Source organism: Lissotriton helveticus, chromosome 6 (genome assembly GCF_964261635.1).
Source record: "Lissotriton helveticus chromosome 6, aLisHel1.1, whole genome shotgun sequence".
NCBI classification, from domain to species: domain Eukaryota; kingdom Metazoa; phylum Chordata; class Amphibia; order Caudata; family Salamandridae; genus Lissotriton; species Lissotriton helveticus.
The window spans coordinates 1,072,658,851-1,072,676,467 of NC_136067.1; the positions used below are offsets into that span (position 1 = coordinate 1,072,658,851).

General features: G+C 42.4%; 1 protein-coding gene across 4 annotated transcripts in view; it reads left to right on the forward strand.

Moving 5' to 3' along the window:
• SMOC2 (SPARC related modular calcium binding 2) overlaps positions 1-17,617 on the forward strand; it is a 1,417,970-nt gene that overhangs the window by 668,506 nt on the left and 731,847 nt on the right. For all 4 annotated transcript variants that reach the window (XM_078648722.1, XM_078648720.1, XM_078648721.1 and 1 more), the window contains exon 5: positions 16,468-16,515. In XM_078648722.1, coding sequence (XP_078504848.1) covers positions 16,468-16,515 — 48 coding nt within the window. The remainder of the gene's footprint in view (positions 1-16,467; positions 16,516-17,617) is intronic.

Sequence of the window (17,617 nt, forward strand, 5' to 3'; positions counted from 1 at the left end):
CGCAGGGTGTTGAAGCACGATGAGGAGACGGCGTTGACTTGTCTGGTCATCGAGAGGGAGGGGTCCAGGATGAAGCCCCGGTTGCGTGCGTGGTCGGTTGGCTTGGGTGCGGTGCCCAGGGCTGGGGGCCACCAGGAGTCGTCCCAGGCGGAGGGCGAAGATCCCAGGATGAGGTCTTCCGTCTTGTCCGAGTTCAGTTTCAGGCGGCTGTCCTTCATCCACTCGGTGACGTCTTTCATCCCTTCGTGTAGGCAGGTTCTGGCGGTGTCGGGGTCTCTGGTGAGGGAGAGGATCAGCTGGGTGTCGTCGGCGTAAGAGATGATGTTGAGGTTGTGCTGGCGTGCGATGGCTGCGAGAGGTTTCATGTAGATGTTGAAGAGGGTGGGGCTGAGTGAAGATCCTTGCGGGATGCCGCAGATGACTTCGGTGGCCTCGGAGCGAAACGGGGGGAGGCGGACTGTTTGTGTTCTTCCGGCGAGGAACGAGATGATCCACTCCAGTGCCTTCTCTTGGATACCGATGTTGCTGAGGCGCTGGACTAGGGTGCGGTGGCAGACCGTGTCGAACGCAGCGGAGAGGTCCAGGAGGATGAGGGCCACTGTTTCCCCCTTGTCGAGCAGGGTCCGGATGTCGTCGGTGGCTGCGATGAGGGCAGTCTCGGTGCTGTGGTTGGCTCTGAAGCCAGACTGCGAGGGGTCGAGGGATCCGTTCGTCTCGAGGAAGGCGGTCAGCTGTCTGTTGACGATCTTCTCGATGACTTTAGCAGGAAAAGGGAGGAGCGAGATGGGGCGGAAGTTTATGAGATCGGTGGGGTCCGCTGTAGGTTTCTTCAGGAGGGCGCTGATCTCGGCGTGCTTCCAGCTCTCCGGGAAGGTGGCGGTGTTGAAGGAGGCGTTGATGATGTTCCGGAGTTGGGGTGCGATGGTGGAGTCGGCCTTGTTGAAGACGTGGTGTGGGCAGGGGTCGGTCGGTGATCCGGAGTGGATGGTGTTCATCGTGCGGGCTGTGTCTTCGGTGGTCACCGTGGTCCAGGTGTGAAGGGTGGCGGTGGGGGGCGTTGGTTCGACGGTTGGGTGCGTGGGTGGGGCGCCGAAGCTGTTGTGGATGTCGGCGATCTTGCGGTGGAAGAACGAGGCGAGGGAGTCGCAGAGGTCTTGTGACGGAGTGATGTCGTTGGTGCCGGTGCTGGGGTTGGAGAACTCCTTGACGATAGTGAAGAGCTCTTTGCTGTCGTGGGCGTTGTTGTCCAGTCGTTCCTTCAGGGATTTCTTCTTGGTGGTGCGGATGAGCTGGTGGTGCTTGCGGGTAGCGTGTTTGAGGGCGGTCATGTTGTCGGTGGTCCGGTCGAGGAGCCAGGCTTTCTCGAGGGTGCGGCAGGTCTTCTTGGAGTCCTTGAGGTCGTCGGTGAACCAGGATGCCTTCTTGCTTCTGGGTCTGCTGGGAGGGTTCTTTAGTGGCGCAAGGTCGTCGGCGCAGGTGGTCAGCCACTGTGTGAAGTTGCGGGCTGCTTCGTTGGGGTCCGTTGTGTTGGCGGGTGGGCTCTGGCTGAGGGAGGTGGTGAGCTGGTCTGCGGTGATCTTGCTCCAATTCCTGTGAGGTACCTGTTGCGGGTGGTGGTAGGTCGTGGATCTTTTGAAGCTGAAGTGGACGCAGCTGTGGTCGGTCCAGTGGAAATACAACAAATACAACACATAGGATCATCCCAGTTATTGAGGGAGCCTTCATATGCAGGCCCTGCCAATTTCAGAGCCTGAAGTTGGAACGGAAAGTTTTAAATTCTACGCCTTCAGACCTGGACATGCGTCAGTACAACCCCGAGGCCAAAACTCTTCTCCTGATTTCCCCAGAAAACCAGAGGGACAAATATGCTCAAAGCTGGAACGGCTTTCTAAGCAATGTTAGATCTCTGCCCAAGCACATAGTCCAAATCTGGGACCTACTTACCTGTAAGCTCCCCGATATGGGATTCCTGACTGAAACATAGCTCAAACCCAGCTCCACCCCCACCATAGCAGTGGCACTCCCGGAGGGATACCACATCCAAAGACTGGATAGACAACTGAGGGCGGGTGGGAGTATTGCAATCATTTACAAAGATTCTATTAAAGTTTCCATACTTGAGTAACGTTGTAATGATAACATTGAAATTCTAGTTTTAGAATCGACCTGGGTCCCCAAAATAGCTGGAAAGGTGCCCTTGTATAACGGCCCCCAGGTCCCCTTGCTGATTTTTCACTCCAATTAATGTAATTAATTGCCCCCCATGTCATCTCTTCAAAGAAAATTGAGCTCGTAGGAGATTTTAACATACACAGCGAAAACACAGCAAAACAGGATGCCTCTGCGCTCCCGGCAGACTTAGCCACTCTTGATCTAGGCAAGATTAACGATGGTCCCACACACTCAGCTGAACAGACATTAGATCTCATTCTTTCCAACTCTCCGGGTATTTCATGTGAAGCCCCCTGCCCACTAACATGGATGGACCACTCAGTAATTGATGTTTTAATTAGGGGCCCTAGGCCATACAATGCTCCCCCTACAACCCTGCTTTGTTCTCGCAGACAATGGCACAAATCACTCCGGACCATTTCCAGGGTATAGTTCCAACACCCTGGATTCTAGAATCATATAATGTGGAGGAATGCCTGGCCTGCTTTAACTTTACAGTCAGAACTGCCATTAATCATCTGGTTTCTGTGAAATAAGGCCCTAGCCTAGCAAGGCGCCCCCAGACAGCGTGGTACTTCCCCAGTCTACGAGCCGAAAAACGGCTCTTTAAACACCTGGAACGACGATGGCGCCACTCCCATGATGTGGTGGACAAAGAGAGATATAAGATCACCCTGGCCGAACACCATAAAAATATAAAAAACGCATGCAGAACACATATTGCGATGCAGCTCGATCAGGCAGGGAATGACTCAAAAGTGCTATATCAAATACTCAAATCCTTCACCAACCCAAAGGCCCCAGCTATGGAGTATTGGTCTACTCCATTTGCCGTGTGACCAGTCGTGAAGCCAGCGAAAACTCGCTCCCTGCTTCTTGTGAAACCTGTCTCCTCGCCCCTCCCCACTCTTTCCTACAGAAGCAGCTCGGTGATCCTTGGACCGGGTGCGGCTTGCGGGTGAGGGATGTGCTGGAAGATGGAAGGCATGAGGTGAGCGACAAGTGGTACAACGTCAGAACAGCCCTAGAGGCTGAGTGTTGAGCTGAGAGGCTGAGAGTTTGCTGTATCAAATACTCAAATCCTTCACCAACCCAAAGGCCCCAGCTATGGAATATTGGTCTACTCCAATTGCCGTGTGACCGGTCGTGAAGCCAGCGAAAACTCGCTCCCCGCTTCTCGTGAAACCTGACTCCTCGCCCCTCCCCACTCTTTCCTACAGAAGATGGTCTGATAAAATCTTTGAGCATATGCCACCCGAACAGCTCTGTTAAGTGATTTCTTTAACTTTAGTAGCTTGGGAGGGAACCATATTTTCAAGGGGTTCAAATGTTTATAATTTTTCCTAGCCTTATGGGCTACAAATTTCCCCACAAGGGACGTTGTAATAAAGTTCCTTTTACTAATCATATTCATATCATCCTGTACTTCCTGTTCACATTCCTTAATTAGTGCATCAGCTGTTTGTGTAATGTCCTCCTCTTTAGCTAAATGCCATACCAACCTCTTCAGGTTATATGCAGAGTGTGCCGTATTGGGAAGATCATTAGATTTAGAATGACACTTCACAGAAAAATTCAACTTTACAACCTGAGGGTTATGGTCACTTTCAGGATGGGCGATTACCTTATATTCGCACAAATTTAGTCTTAAGTTGTCTGATATAAATATACAATCAATAATTGAACCTTGTTAAGAATTTTTTAACGTGGGACCTATTCCGTTTATAAAGAAAATTTGAAGGAACTTAAAAAGACTTATAAACAAGAGGTCTGGAAAGCTAAACTTAAACATCAAACTGGGCTTTGGAATGGTTTATTATCCGCCTCAAAGCAAAATAATGCAAAAAGAATTTTGGGCAGTTATTAACAAGCTTGAAAGGGGAGGCTGGAGGGCTTTTTCTGTAAATATATCACAAGCCAGTTTGGTAACTTTTACAGCTAATCTGTATGGCTCACCGGTCCATATGGTAAACCAACTAGATATATTGACTGTATATTAGAAAAATTGTATATTAACAACAAATGTGCGGAGTGGTAGGTGTCAGGATTTGACTACCATAGACCAACTCAATGATTCTAGTCTTGACCCAAATCCTGATTCAGAAGTCCTGAGTTGTAATCAAGTATCGACCTTGTTAAGTGGATTTCGGGCAAATAAAGCCCCCGGACCTAATGGGCTACCTAATGCCCTGTTCCGAGCTAATGTTGACATGTGGGCTGGTATTTTGTATAATTTATTCAGGGAAGTGTTGACACTCGAGATTGTGCCAGAATCATGGCAAGGTAGCATACTGCAACCTATCTATAAAAGCAGCCCGGTTGCCAATCCTACCAATTATCGTTTAATCTCGTTGACGGATGTTGATGCAAAGGTGTTTGCTTCCACTCTCTTGATAGAATTGGAAGATTGGGCTACGCAGGAAGGCATTATTCCATTTAATCAGACCGGTTTTTGGAAAGGCCAATCCACCATTACTAATTTGTTGCCATTAACCCTACTCGCGGAGCGGGCTGTTTTAAACAAACAACATTTATATATTGCTTTTATTGATCTCAAGGCAGCCTTCGACTCTGTGCCACCAAACTTGTTATGGCATAAAATTGTTAGATCAGGGCATTCCTAGGAAATTGGTGAAGGCTATTATTCTTCTACATTCTGATACTTGGGTTCAAGTCAAGTTGGGTGATGGCAAGGAAGATGAGAACATATAATGGCCTAAAGCAGGGTTGTGTTCTTGCACCCTGTCTTTTTAATGTATTTTTTATCAGATCTTTCTCAGCATTTGGATGCTATTAATAGGCATGTTCCTAGGATGGGGGGGGTACAAATTAGTTACCTCCAATATGCTGATGGCCCTATCCTGGTGAGTCATACTCCTATTGGCCTACCAAGACGTATTACCGCCTTTGATGATTATACTCAACAGAACAGCCTTCAATTGAATGTAAAAAAAACTAAAGTGATGAAAATTGGTGTAGTTAAACGGAAGTTTAATTCATGGAAGGCCAGAGCAGGTACAATTGATGTCGTCAAGAAGTATAGATACCTAGGGGTGTTGTTTGACAATCGAGTATCCTTTAAATTTAATTTTAAGGGCCTAAGGGCTAAGGTTGTGACCTTGATCCAGGCTTTTAAATGTTTAAAAAAGTCACTGAACTGTCAATCATATGAGTTTACTCTTAAAGTCATTAAAGCCAAATTATAACCAACACTCATATATGGGTCTCCCATTACAAGAGGGAAAGATGCGAACGTCCTTGATCTACTGGTAGTCAAGGTCTTCAAAGCAACTTTTGGGATTGCCAACTCAGTGTGTCAAGCGGGAATAAGATTAAAGTTTGGTTTTCAGAGACAGTGCCTAGTATCAAAAGGAGCTTTTCTAAAATGTATGGTTGCTTTGTCCACATCAGCCCCTACATCCTTAGGGAATATTTGCTGCCAATAAATAGATAAGTCTGCATATGCTGCAAAATGAAGATCTTATATTTTAGGCCCCCTAAGAGATATTGGTCTGCAAATTGCATTGCAAGATCTGAAAATGCCCAATTATAAGTTAATCTTAAAAAAACATATCAAAGCTGAATCGCTCAAATTGGATAAAGATGCATTAGTAGAGAAAAATGATGCATGGTATGTGATTAATTCATACCAATCCCTGCGTTTCCAGCCGTATCTGACAGCTTTTTTTCAGCCAAGTTAAAAAATATGTTTTTAAGGTCACGTATGGGAATAAATCCGACAAAGGAGGGCACTCAACCTTGGATCAAGCAGTGCCAGATTCTAAATGTAGATTTTGTGAATGGCCAAAAGAGACACTAGTACATATAGTATGTGTGTGCTCCAAGCTGATTAACCTTCGACGTACAGTTCTGAAACCACATTTTTTGATAAGCGGGGTCAGATCAGCTCACCAGGCTTTACTTATGTCACAATCTGGGGATTCGATTCCATTCTTATGTCAATTGGTTACATTTTTAATGGCAGTTGAAAAATATCTGATATAATAAGATGAAGCTCGACTATTTTAAGGGCCTTGGTACCTAATCACTCTATTTGGATTATATTCTTACTACCAAATGACTTTGTTGCTAGGGTGATCATTTGAAATGTAATAATAGAAGTGTCACCGTTATAGTCATATTTGATGCACTTTATTATTGTTTTATTATGATGGTCGTTGCAATTACTGCACATTAGCACTTTGAAATGTAACTTGTGTAAGAAATGTACAATAGAAATGTCGCTGTTTTAGTAATCTTTGATGCACTTTATCCTTGTTTTAATATGATGGTTGTTGAAATTATTGCACAGTAGCACTTTGAAATGTACATGTGTAATATTTCGCTGTCGAAATTATTGAAGTATTCTCTTAGAGTATTTTTTCTTTATGTATAGGGAAATAGTATGTCGAGCACGCTGTCACTTTAAAATGGAAAATGTGCAATATTATGTTGTTGTAATTATCGATGTTCGGTGGTTTGATCTGATTTTATTGGTACATTTGTAAATAGTATATATGGTACAGATTTCATATTATGTGACAGGAAGATGTTTTGATTGCAATGATTTTCTAATTAATTACTTCGGTTTTTAACATTATGAGATGTGAAGATGTTGTAATTGCAATGATTTTATTTTTTATTAATCAAGCAATAAAGATTATAATAATAATAACAAAAATATTCAAATCCTTCACCAACCCAAAGGTTTGTATAATGAGGCAAACCGCACACAAGCACTATGCAACAAATTAGCCGTACATTTTACACAGAAAATTGATCTGATCTATGACAAAATCACCTCGGCTGGGAACTATCAACACGATTCTACACTCTGCAACCCTCACGTCATATTGAATGTGCAGACACTAGAAAACTGCCCTCCTCATGCCGTGAGCGATGTAGAATCACTACTGAAAACAATTAAATCAGGTTCCCCATTGGATGTTATTCCAGCTAAGACCACCACAGTGCTCTCCAACCAGCTATCCCTCCCCATCCGATCCATTTGAAGTCTTTTGGTGAGAGAGGGCCATATTCCGATTGAATGGAAGGCAGCACAATTAATCCCCATCCGGAAGTACAACAAGGCCCCAGTGGAGGACTTATCCAACTATCGCCCAATTTCCCTGTTACCTCTCCTGAGCAAGGTACTGGAAAAACACATCAATAAGCATCTATCTGACCATATTGAAGCTACAGGCTGCTTAGATCCATCTCAGTCGGGATTTAGGCCCTGGCACAGCACCGATCGCTGTGACCGACAATATCAGGCGGTTCCGTTGGACAAGCAGCACTATTGCTGCTGCTTGATTTGTCAGCTGCCTTCAACACGGTCTCTCACCAGATACTGCTGAGGAGACTCAGAGAATGTGGAATCCAAGGGCTAGCCTACCAATGGATGTCGAGTTTTCTCTCTCACCGAACTCAGACAATCAACTTAGGCCCCTTTCAGTCCAAGATCATGCGGCTGTCTAAGGGAGTACCCCAGGGCTCATGTCTTAGCCCCACTCTGTTCAACATTTATATTGCTCCCTTGGCGGCGGGATTACTTAGGAAGCGGGGTTTCACACCTATCTTATATGCTGCAGACACCCAGATACTACTCACCTTTGACAAACACAATCCCAACGCTCAGCCTTCCTCCGTGAACGGTATGATGGTTATTGCCAGCTGGATGAGGACCAACCTTCTCCAGCTCAATGCGGGGAAAACCGAGATCATGCTGTTTGGAGATGCTCCATTGGTGTGGTGCCCGAGTTGGTGGCCTGAGGAGCTAGGTAAAAACCTTGGCATAAGCCTAGATCAGAAACTGACAAATGAAGGAGCACGCTGCAACAACTGCAGGCTCCTGTGTTCATGTTTTAAGCCTCCTATGGAGGGTATTTCCCTTTCTTCCTCGGGAACACGTGGAAAACCCTCATCCTGGCATTGGTGTTGAGCCACCTGGACTACTGCAATGCCCTCCTGTTCTCAGCTAATAAGTCTTCGCTAAGCAGTTTGTAAGTAGTCCAAAACACTGCAGCTTGCTTAGAATTGAATGCCCCCCCACCCCACCAGAACAGCCTCCTTCCCGCTGTCAAAACAACTTCATTGGCTTCCGGTGCGCAAAAGGATAAAATGTAAGATGTGCTGCATAGTGCAGAGAGCCCTGAATGGCAGCGGTACCAGCTACCTTGTAGAAAAACTTGCCCAATATCTGCCTCCCAGATCCCTACGCTCAGGTACGAAATCCCAGCTGATTGTACCACGGTGCAAAAAGGCACGCCTAGGGGGCAAAGCGTTCTCTCACCTAGCTCCCTTTTATTGGAACCAACTCCCTATCCATCTGCGGCAATACCCCGATTGCCTTCAATTTAGAAGGCTTCTTACAACGGTACTGTTTTAATTTGATGTATCGGTTCGATCTGCTACAGTGTTTTCCAGTGGGGAGATACCCCTTCGGGTGATTTGGGCGCTTTATAAATGAATAAATATTAAATATACAGGGTTAATACGTCTCCTGTAAAACACATCATGTGACACACAGATGACAGATTTTTATTTTATGTAAATGAGTAAGTGGGTTACTGGTTTTAACATAGATCCTTTTGTTACTTGCAGTTATGTTATGTTATTTGCATTTGTTGAGCGCACATATCACCCACATGGCGCTGTAGCGGGTTCGATGGAGGGGAATCATTCACAGCATAGGAGAGAGGAAACAATGCCTAAAAAAGCCAGGTTTTAGGCTGCTTTCTGAACAGTCTGTGATCTATAATAGTTCAAGGGTGCATTGGTAGCTCATTCCAGAAAAGAGGAGCTAAGTAGGAAAAGGTTCTGCCGCCATTTCTGGTGGTACGGATCCTAAATGGGGCTAAGTAAAAATGTTGTCCCCGACCTAACATTATTTTTTGGTACATACCAGTTAAGTGTTTAGGCCAGATATCTCATCCGATTTCCATACAAAACCTTATGTGTCATGCAGGAGATCTTAAAACGAACACGCTTCATGGTTAAGAGCCAATGCAGGGATTTTCAGCTGTGAGCTGATGGGGACCGATATGGAAGATTTAACACCAGTCTGGCAGCTGTATTTTGCAGCACCTGGAGTCTGGTATGTAGTTCTTAATAATGGAGGTCATCAGTGCGTTTCCATAATTTAAACAACTAATTATTAGACCCTGGACAAGTGATTGCTTGGTTCCAAGGGAATCCATTTTTAAGATTTTATGCAGGGTTCGCATAACGCCACAGCAAGTGGACAGGACATGATCTACCTGGTCCTTCATAGAGAGCTTATCGTCTATTTTTACACCAAGGTTTACTATGGGCTAAGGGGGATGGACAGAGGCCTAGGTTCGCTGGCCATCAATCATTAGACCAAAATGTATGTACCTTTCCAATTAGTATTATCTCGTTCTTACTTGCGATTAGCTGAAGATGGTTAGTTTGCATCCAGGTGTTTATTTTAATCAAGCCGCTTTTGAATCTAGTTCAGGTGTCTACTGGATTAGTTACAAGAGTGATTAACAGCTGTGTGTCATCTGCATACGAAACTACATCAAATCCATACGATCTGATTATCCTTGCCAGAGGTGTAACATAAATATTAAAAAGCATGGGTCTGAGTATCCATCCCTGAGGGACTCCCTTATCTACCATCAAACTATGGGAGACTAGTGTGCCTATTTTCACAGTTCTAGATCGAACTTTTAAGTGGTTTCTAAGCCAGTTTAGGGCTTTGCCTCCGATTCCCATCTCCTGCAACCTTTGTACTAAAGTTATGTGGCAGATGGTATCAAAGGCAGCCAATGGATCGGATAAGACCAGCATTGCTGACTGCCCGTTGTCTAGGGCCAGTCTTATGTTATCGACTACTTCTACTAGGGATGTTTCAGTGCTATGACCAGCCCTAATACCTGACAGAGTTCATAAACTGGAATCCTTCTGATATAGCACAGTGAGCTATGAAGAACACGTGGCTCCTGCACCTTGTAACCCTTACTGTCTTATGTAATACATCTGGAACATTGATTTACACAAATATGATTTATTGTCAATGTATAATGTGAAAGGGTGATGTAACGCACTCTGACAGCCTTCATTGGGATGAGAAGCACTACATAAGAAATAAAACAAAATAGTTGTATTTAAATTTGATATTTGTGTAAATACTGGGACAGACCAACACATCAGGCATTCTTGCAGTGCTTCCCTATGTCTTTTTTGCAGGGACTGACCAAAGTCAAAAGCATGTCTCTCTTAAGTACCTGTGAAGTGATAAGTTGTGTGCCTTTCTGTCCCCTCTATTGCATTTCGGCAATAGCTCAAAGGCAGAACATTCCAACAAAAGGAGGCCTGATAGATCCTTATCTTCGGCCTTTCTCATAGGCCCAGCTGGAATCTGATAAGCCCCCTCCCTGCCTGCACATTGCTGCTCTGAAGGTAAAGCAGACTTTGTGGAGGTGCTGCCGACTGTGTCTCAGTGTCTGAAAATGACACCGGGACAAGTTCTGTATATTTCTGTGGGACTCTACCTCTTGACAGGGTAGCCAGTGCCCACCCTGTTGAAAGAGTGGGTACATGCAGTCTACCTGTGTGTACCCTCGACTTGTGCCCTGGGTTAGGCATAATATTTGCTAATCATGTGTAGCTTGCAAACATGGAACCAATTTTGCCCATGAGTAATACCTGAACTTTTCTACCAGTTGTTACATCGATGCACACATGCACAGCAAACAAAGACATCCTGTTCCAGAATGTTCCTGGGTGGGACTAACTGCAGCAGGAAATGGAAAGAAGCAAGCTGCGATTCTGCACCTTTGCTGCTGTACAGCTTGGCTAAAACTGTTGACAAAGCCAGTATGTCCCAAAGGTGAGAAGTATTGGTTATGGCAATACTTGTTTATCTATTATTGCAGGAATGAGCAACCTCTTCTGAAATGTCTTACTGTTTTTTAAACGGTTACTAAAGGGTCACTTTACTTAATTGTTTTTATAGGTATACTCATTTGGCATCCACAACATTTTGAACAGAAGCAGTGCAAATATGATATTAATGAGTAATGGTGGTTCACACAGATAATGAAGTGTGGGACTGACATGTGGGCCATGAATACCACTACATAAGGGGACAGCTAGGAAAACATTTGGATATGTTTAAGTAACTTATCTTAAACTGTAAGTGAGCGAATGATAAAGGCGGACAAGTCAGCAAATTCATAGGGAGAGCCAAACAGGAGCTGGTCCTTAAAAGCTAAAGCACAGGACGAGCCATCAAAAAATGTAGCTTCTAAATTGCACAGTAAACGTCAACTAAAATATATTAAAGCTCTTGCAATTTAAAACCAGTTATTTACTTGGCCATTTTTGTTTCATTTTAATACATTGGATTATATCAGGGCATTGATATTTGTTAAAAGTAATCGTTTTTAAACATGAACGATCCCCCATCGCAAATGTACTGGTGGGAATGCTATGAGTGGACCAAAAAAAGTTACTTTGCCATGTGCTCTAAATATTTGGGCAGTAGTGTTTTTGGATTATTGTGTATGAAACAATACACGGATATTTTTTTATACAGCACAACAAACATCCTAAACTAATTCCTTTAAAGTGCCTCTTAAGACTTTACACTCTGTCAAAGTAAGGCACATTGAAAAAAAATGATTAGCGTAGTACCACATGATTTGGTCAAATGCGGATGGTGTGATCAGAGTACAGGTTTTCGTGTTATTCATTGTGCAGCTAAGCCACTGAAGTAATATTTTCTTCTCACTCCTTCTACCACCAAAGGACAATGCTTTATGTTAAAATGTTTCAGGACCTAAATTAGTACACTATGTTCAATAAATAGAATTGTGCTATGTTAATTCAGTCTGACATGATATATGTATAAAATATCAGCTGTATTTCTTGATAAATGTTCAAATAAAGCATACAAGAAGGCAGACGGGCTTATTTTAATATTAATATTAATATTCATGTCTTCCTCTGTCTTAAACCGTAGTGTGTGTGGCTTCTCCCCTCGATCAGGGGAAATTGAAAAGATTAGAAAAACTAAGAAGACCGACACACTGGAGAGGTTGCACGTCTGGCTTTAGGTGATCAATAATGCACAAGTGAATTGTAGCTCAGCTGTTGGCACACATAACTGCATTTTTTAGACTTCATTTGTTCAGTTGGCATGCTTTTTGACACTGCTTTAGGAAGGGAAATGGGCATTAGAGCTGACGGGTCCCACTCTTTTGGATAATCTGTTCACAAAGGCTGACCCAGCACCAGACATTCAACTCAAGCCAACCTTCCTAGTCTTACAAACCTCTAGCAAAGGTGTTCAGTAGACTATCCCTTGAGGCCTTGCAGATGAGCATTCTAAGTTATGGAAGTTTTTAGGGTGAACTTGACGGGGTAGGTGACAAGAGTCATGAGCAGCTGCAGGAGAAGGTGTTCCAGTGGAGAAGGTCACTCACGTACTTAGAATGAGTAAAATTTATTTAGGCACAAGAAGGTTGAGTACACGAGTATGTGAAGATTGGCAGATCGCAGTGATTTAATTTGAATGTACTAGGAGAAGGGTATGATGAGGTAAGCAGAGCTCCGGTCTTAGATTGCTTTGAAGATCCGGGCAGGGATCTTAAACTGGTCTCTGTCCCTTGATGAGAGCCAATCAACTTTGAGATGGTTTTGGGGGAGGTGGATTCATGGCATAAGAGGGTGAGAAGTCCTCAGTTTGCAAAGCTGATAGCTTGTTGGATTTTGAGAGAAGACATACCTGGGAGAAAAGATGAGTAAGCCTTTTAGACCTGACAGCCTCAATGTGCTTTTACCCCAAACGTTTTAGCTTTCCTCTCCAGTTTCTTGAAATTCATTTGTGTTGGCCTTGGAGACTACATGCACTTTAGCAGGCACTGCTAACCAGTGCTAAAGTGTTTGCGCTCACTCTTCTAAACATGGTAAAATTGGCTTCCACCCAATTGGTACATTTAATTTACTTATAAGTCCCTAGTAAAATGGTACTACATGTACCCAAGGCCTATAAATTAAATGCTACTAGTGGGCCTACAGCACTTATTGTGCCATACACTTAGGTACCCCTTTAAAATATGTCCCAGGCCTGCCTCTACAGCCTGTGTTCAGTTTTAAACTGCCAATATGACTTGGCAAACTACACTTTTTGCTACGATTAAACCTTCTTCTTATTACAAATAAGTCACCCCTAAGGTAAGCCCTAAACAGCTCATAGGGCAGGATGTAGTGTATTATAAAAGTTGGACATGCAATTTTAAGTTTTACACGTCCTGGTACTGAACAACTCTTAAATGTGTTGCTCACTATTGTAAGGACTCCCTCTCCCATAGGAAAACGTCAGGTTACCTTATTACGCTTAATAATTGCTTACTTTTGATTGGGGATGGGTAGGAAAGCCATGTTTGGTCTCAAATTAATTGTAATTTAAAATGCTCTTTGATGGTAAAGTTGGATTTTACGTCATAATTCTGAAAACTCCACTTTTAGAAAGTTAGTAGCCAAACTGAACTTTCCAATACTGATGATCCTTTAACACATTTAATTTTAATCTTTGTGGTCAAGCAACAGAATTATTGCCACCACCGTTTATTCACTTTATCTTCTGAAAACTTTTAGTCTTTTTAAATGACAAAATCATAAACATTTGACCAACACATATGACAAGCATTACATGAAGCCCATCAGCGCTGTTAACCCACAATATATTTAACAAATTTTGTTTTATAAAAAAAATAACTAATACATATACAAATACACAAATGGAACAATTCATATTCTGTGTCAGAAGAAAACAATGCATGTATCCTGGTTCTGAATTTTATCAGCCAATAGAAGCTACTACACGTTGTTTCTTTCAATTCGCTCCTGCCTATTGGGCTTGTACCAGAGGATCTCACACTTTTGTGTGTGCAGACTGGCTAGTGACAGGGACCTATTATTTCAATCATATTTTTCTGTTCCCTGTGTTACAGTACTCTCATTCTCCTGCGCTTTCTGGTGTTAAACACTGTTGACATGTCCAATGATATTTGGAGTGTTCTCCTCAGAACTCATAACGGGACACTCTCAATGTAGGTTCGTGCATCAGTATCCAGATATCTCAATTTTCCTTATTACTGGTGCATTCTGAGGTGGTTTATTCCAAATAGATGAAGTACACCTTTCATTTTCGCATCATCTATCTTGTTCTGCAGGCCAGAACGATTTTTCTTGTGCCTTAAGGTTTTTTCAGCATGTTCTTCGCTTCACTGAGCCTGTCACTCAATACGTTATATGACCGACAACGCAAGGCTCTGGTGAACCAGACTCTTTGTACTGCAGCAAGTGCCAGCGACCACTGGCAATGTGAGACCTGCACTTTGCGCTACAACAGCCCATGGTGATTGCCAGTGCAGATCCAGCATCGACCATGCACAATGCCTGACAGGATCTTCATGCTACAGCGATGACTGTTCGCGACACAAGGTTTACTCTGGCACTACAGCGATGACCATCAGCATCGCTCTCCCTTCTTCTTGCGGCCATCTCCAATGCAAACTGGACTCTTTGTGCAGAACTTTGAGAAGGTCGTTTTTTCAACTGGACTAACATGGTCCCTATATCCGGCCCACGCTCCATTGCAGTCGGCCTGAACTTGTGACTTTCCCTCAGTCTAGAACGGTGCTCTGTGCTTTAGATGATCTATTTACCTTCAACTTTGAAATTACATATCTCTGGTTCTACTGATGTGATTTTTGCTGCCTGGCATCAATTTATTTATTAAAAGTTACTCTCATTTTATAAATTGGTGTCGAATTTTTCTTGAGCTATGTTTTCACTTTATTACTTTTGGCATGCTACATCAATACTTTACACATTGTCTCTAAGTTAAACCTGAATGCTTTTGTGCCAAGCTACCAGAGGGGTAAGCACAGGTTAATTTAGTGACTTTTGTGGTTCACCCTAATAGGGATTGTGGTTGTTGCTTGAGAACGGTCTTCACCCCTTCAATCAAAAACCCAATATTCTTCAATGCATTTGCATATCTTAGCTTCTGCCTGAGAATTACATAAGTGAGATTTTTCAATCAAATGCGGAAATGGATTTTTGTTTTTTAAGATGATAATTTGCACCTGTGCTGCAATAGAGTTCAAGAATCAAAAATCACTCTGAGAATTCTGGCTCTGGATGAGGGATTGTGGGTGTTTCAGGGGGAAGGAGAAGTGAGGTATTTAGAATGAGAGGTTGGTGAACGCAGGGAAGTAGAATAGGCACATTTCAGAGGAGTTAATAAGAAGAATTATAAGGCAATTTAGTGATGGATGTCTGAAATACAGACAGAAATTCAGATTTGTAGTTGAGGAATATTGACAAAGTCGTGGTTACTCTCTGAATTCTTCTGGGTTTTAATTTTTATAGCAGTGAGTGTAAACATGAATTGTCTGAGAAATCGTCATAACAATGTATTACGGTAGAAAACACTATAAACTGTTTTAATTTCTCTTATTTCCTGCTGTATGTTGCGTTCCCCCTTTTTCAGCATGTGCATTTTCCCACAGGTGGGTAGTTCATCATATGTAGCTGCAGATTTGCCACAGAAAAAAATTGTCCAGATTTAGGGTAGTCAGAATTCATATGTATGGAATTAATTAAACCTGTCATATAATGGCTAATGTCCAAAGAAATAATCGAATACATAAATGACTGTGTGAAAATGAGAGTGAGAGCATGAATAATGTTCAATAGTTGTATCCAGACTTTAAAGCACTTGTAGCCCTTGGCTGCAACATACGCTTATAGACCTTGGTCGCAACTATACTTTTTGCGCCCATTTGGATTAGTTAGAAATAATGTATTACCTTTCATGAAAGTTGCTAGTTACATTTCAAAGTAAGTCCTTGGCGATGTAATTAAAGTGGCGTGTACCGGTTACTTAAAATTTACATAGTTTCAGTGTGTTTTTGAAGCAGGCTGTATCGTTAAATAATGAAGCCTCGCTTGCCAGCAGTAGTTGCCTCAGGTGCCAGAGTGTACTACTCTGCTGATATACACACTTGGAATTTAGAATTACCGTGGGCTCTGGAACTGGGGCTACTCTTTCACTCATGGGCACAGAAATATCGATATTCCATTAGGTCAGCTATGGAAAGGAGATACCCTCATTTTTTTAAATTAATTTAAATGGATCCTTTATGCACTGTGATAGCTATAGTTGTCCTCTGATGCTATTTTAGAGTTTATGTCGGATTCATTTTCTGCCTAAGGTATTGTTCTACCTGCATAATTGTTTATATATTTTTCCAGGGTCAGTGACAGAGAGGTTGCCACAGCGAGAAGGGGGAGGAAAATCAGGTACAAATCAATATTTGATGTCTTCCAACATAACTTTATAGAAATATGTCACGTGGCAGATTAATTGTAACATTGTAAGTTCAGTCCTACGATTCACAATGCATATGGTTAATTCACATGGTTGTATGATGGATCAACAATGGGAAATACTTTGCATGCCTTTGCAATGCATTTCTGACGCCACATTTTTTAGAACGCATATGCTTTTACAACATATGCCATTCCCAAGCATATATATATATATATATATATATATATATATATATATATATATATATATATATATATATATATATATATATATATATATATATATATATACATATATATATATATATATATATATATATATACATTCACTGAAAAAACCATAGGTTTCAGGGGCGTTATAGTTAGCTGGACATTTCACTCGTACAAAACCATTGAAATTCCACCGTTATATTTAGTTCAGCTAACTATAACTCGCATGCCCGCAATGCACTGCTGATGACGTCACATATTACATCACTCATGACATGGTCAGTGACATCACTCATGACATCACTGATGACATCTCAAATGACATCACTGATGACATCATCCAGTGAATGTGTGTTTTTCTGAAAATTAAATATGTTTTATATATGTTTATCTCAAGGTTGGTGGGAGAATAAATGGGTATATACGTGTCTAAATGGTTATTTTTGTTGTAAAATTGATATAACTGACTGATCAAATGTATTTTAGTGAATACATGGGTTAGTGAGTGATGTTTAAATATGTAAATTTCTGTATCAGTCTCTCGCTTTGTGTATAAGTGACTGCATGGGTTGGTGAGTAGTACATGAGTGTCTAAATGGCTTATTAGTTGGTTTTTTGAGTATCAGTATGAGTGTCTGTTTGGTTCAGTGGGGGGTATTACTTAGTGCATAGATGCATGAATGAGTGACTCACTGTTTGTATGTGTTGAAGACAGCATGTGTGCAGGACTGTATAGGTGGATGAGTGTGTGTATGGGTTTGTTAGTGAGTGAATGACTGTCTCAATAGTGTCTTTATGAGTAACTACATATGTTTTAAACTAGTGCTAGTATGTGAGTATTGGTGTATATTTAGTGAGTGTA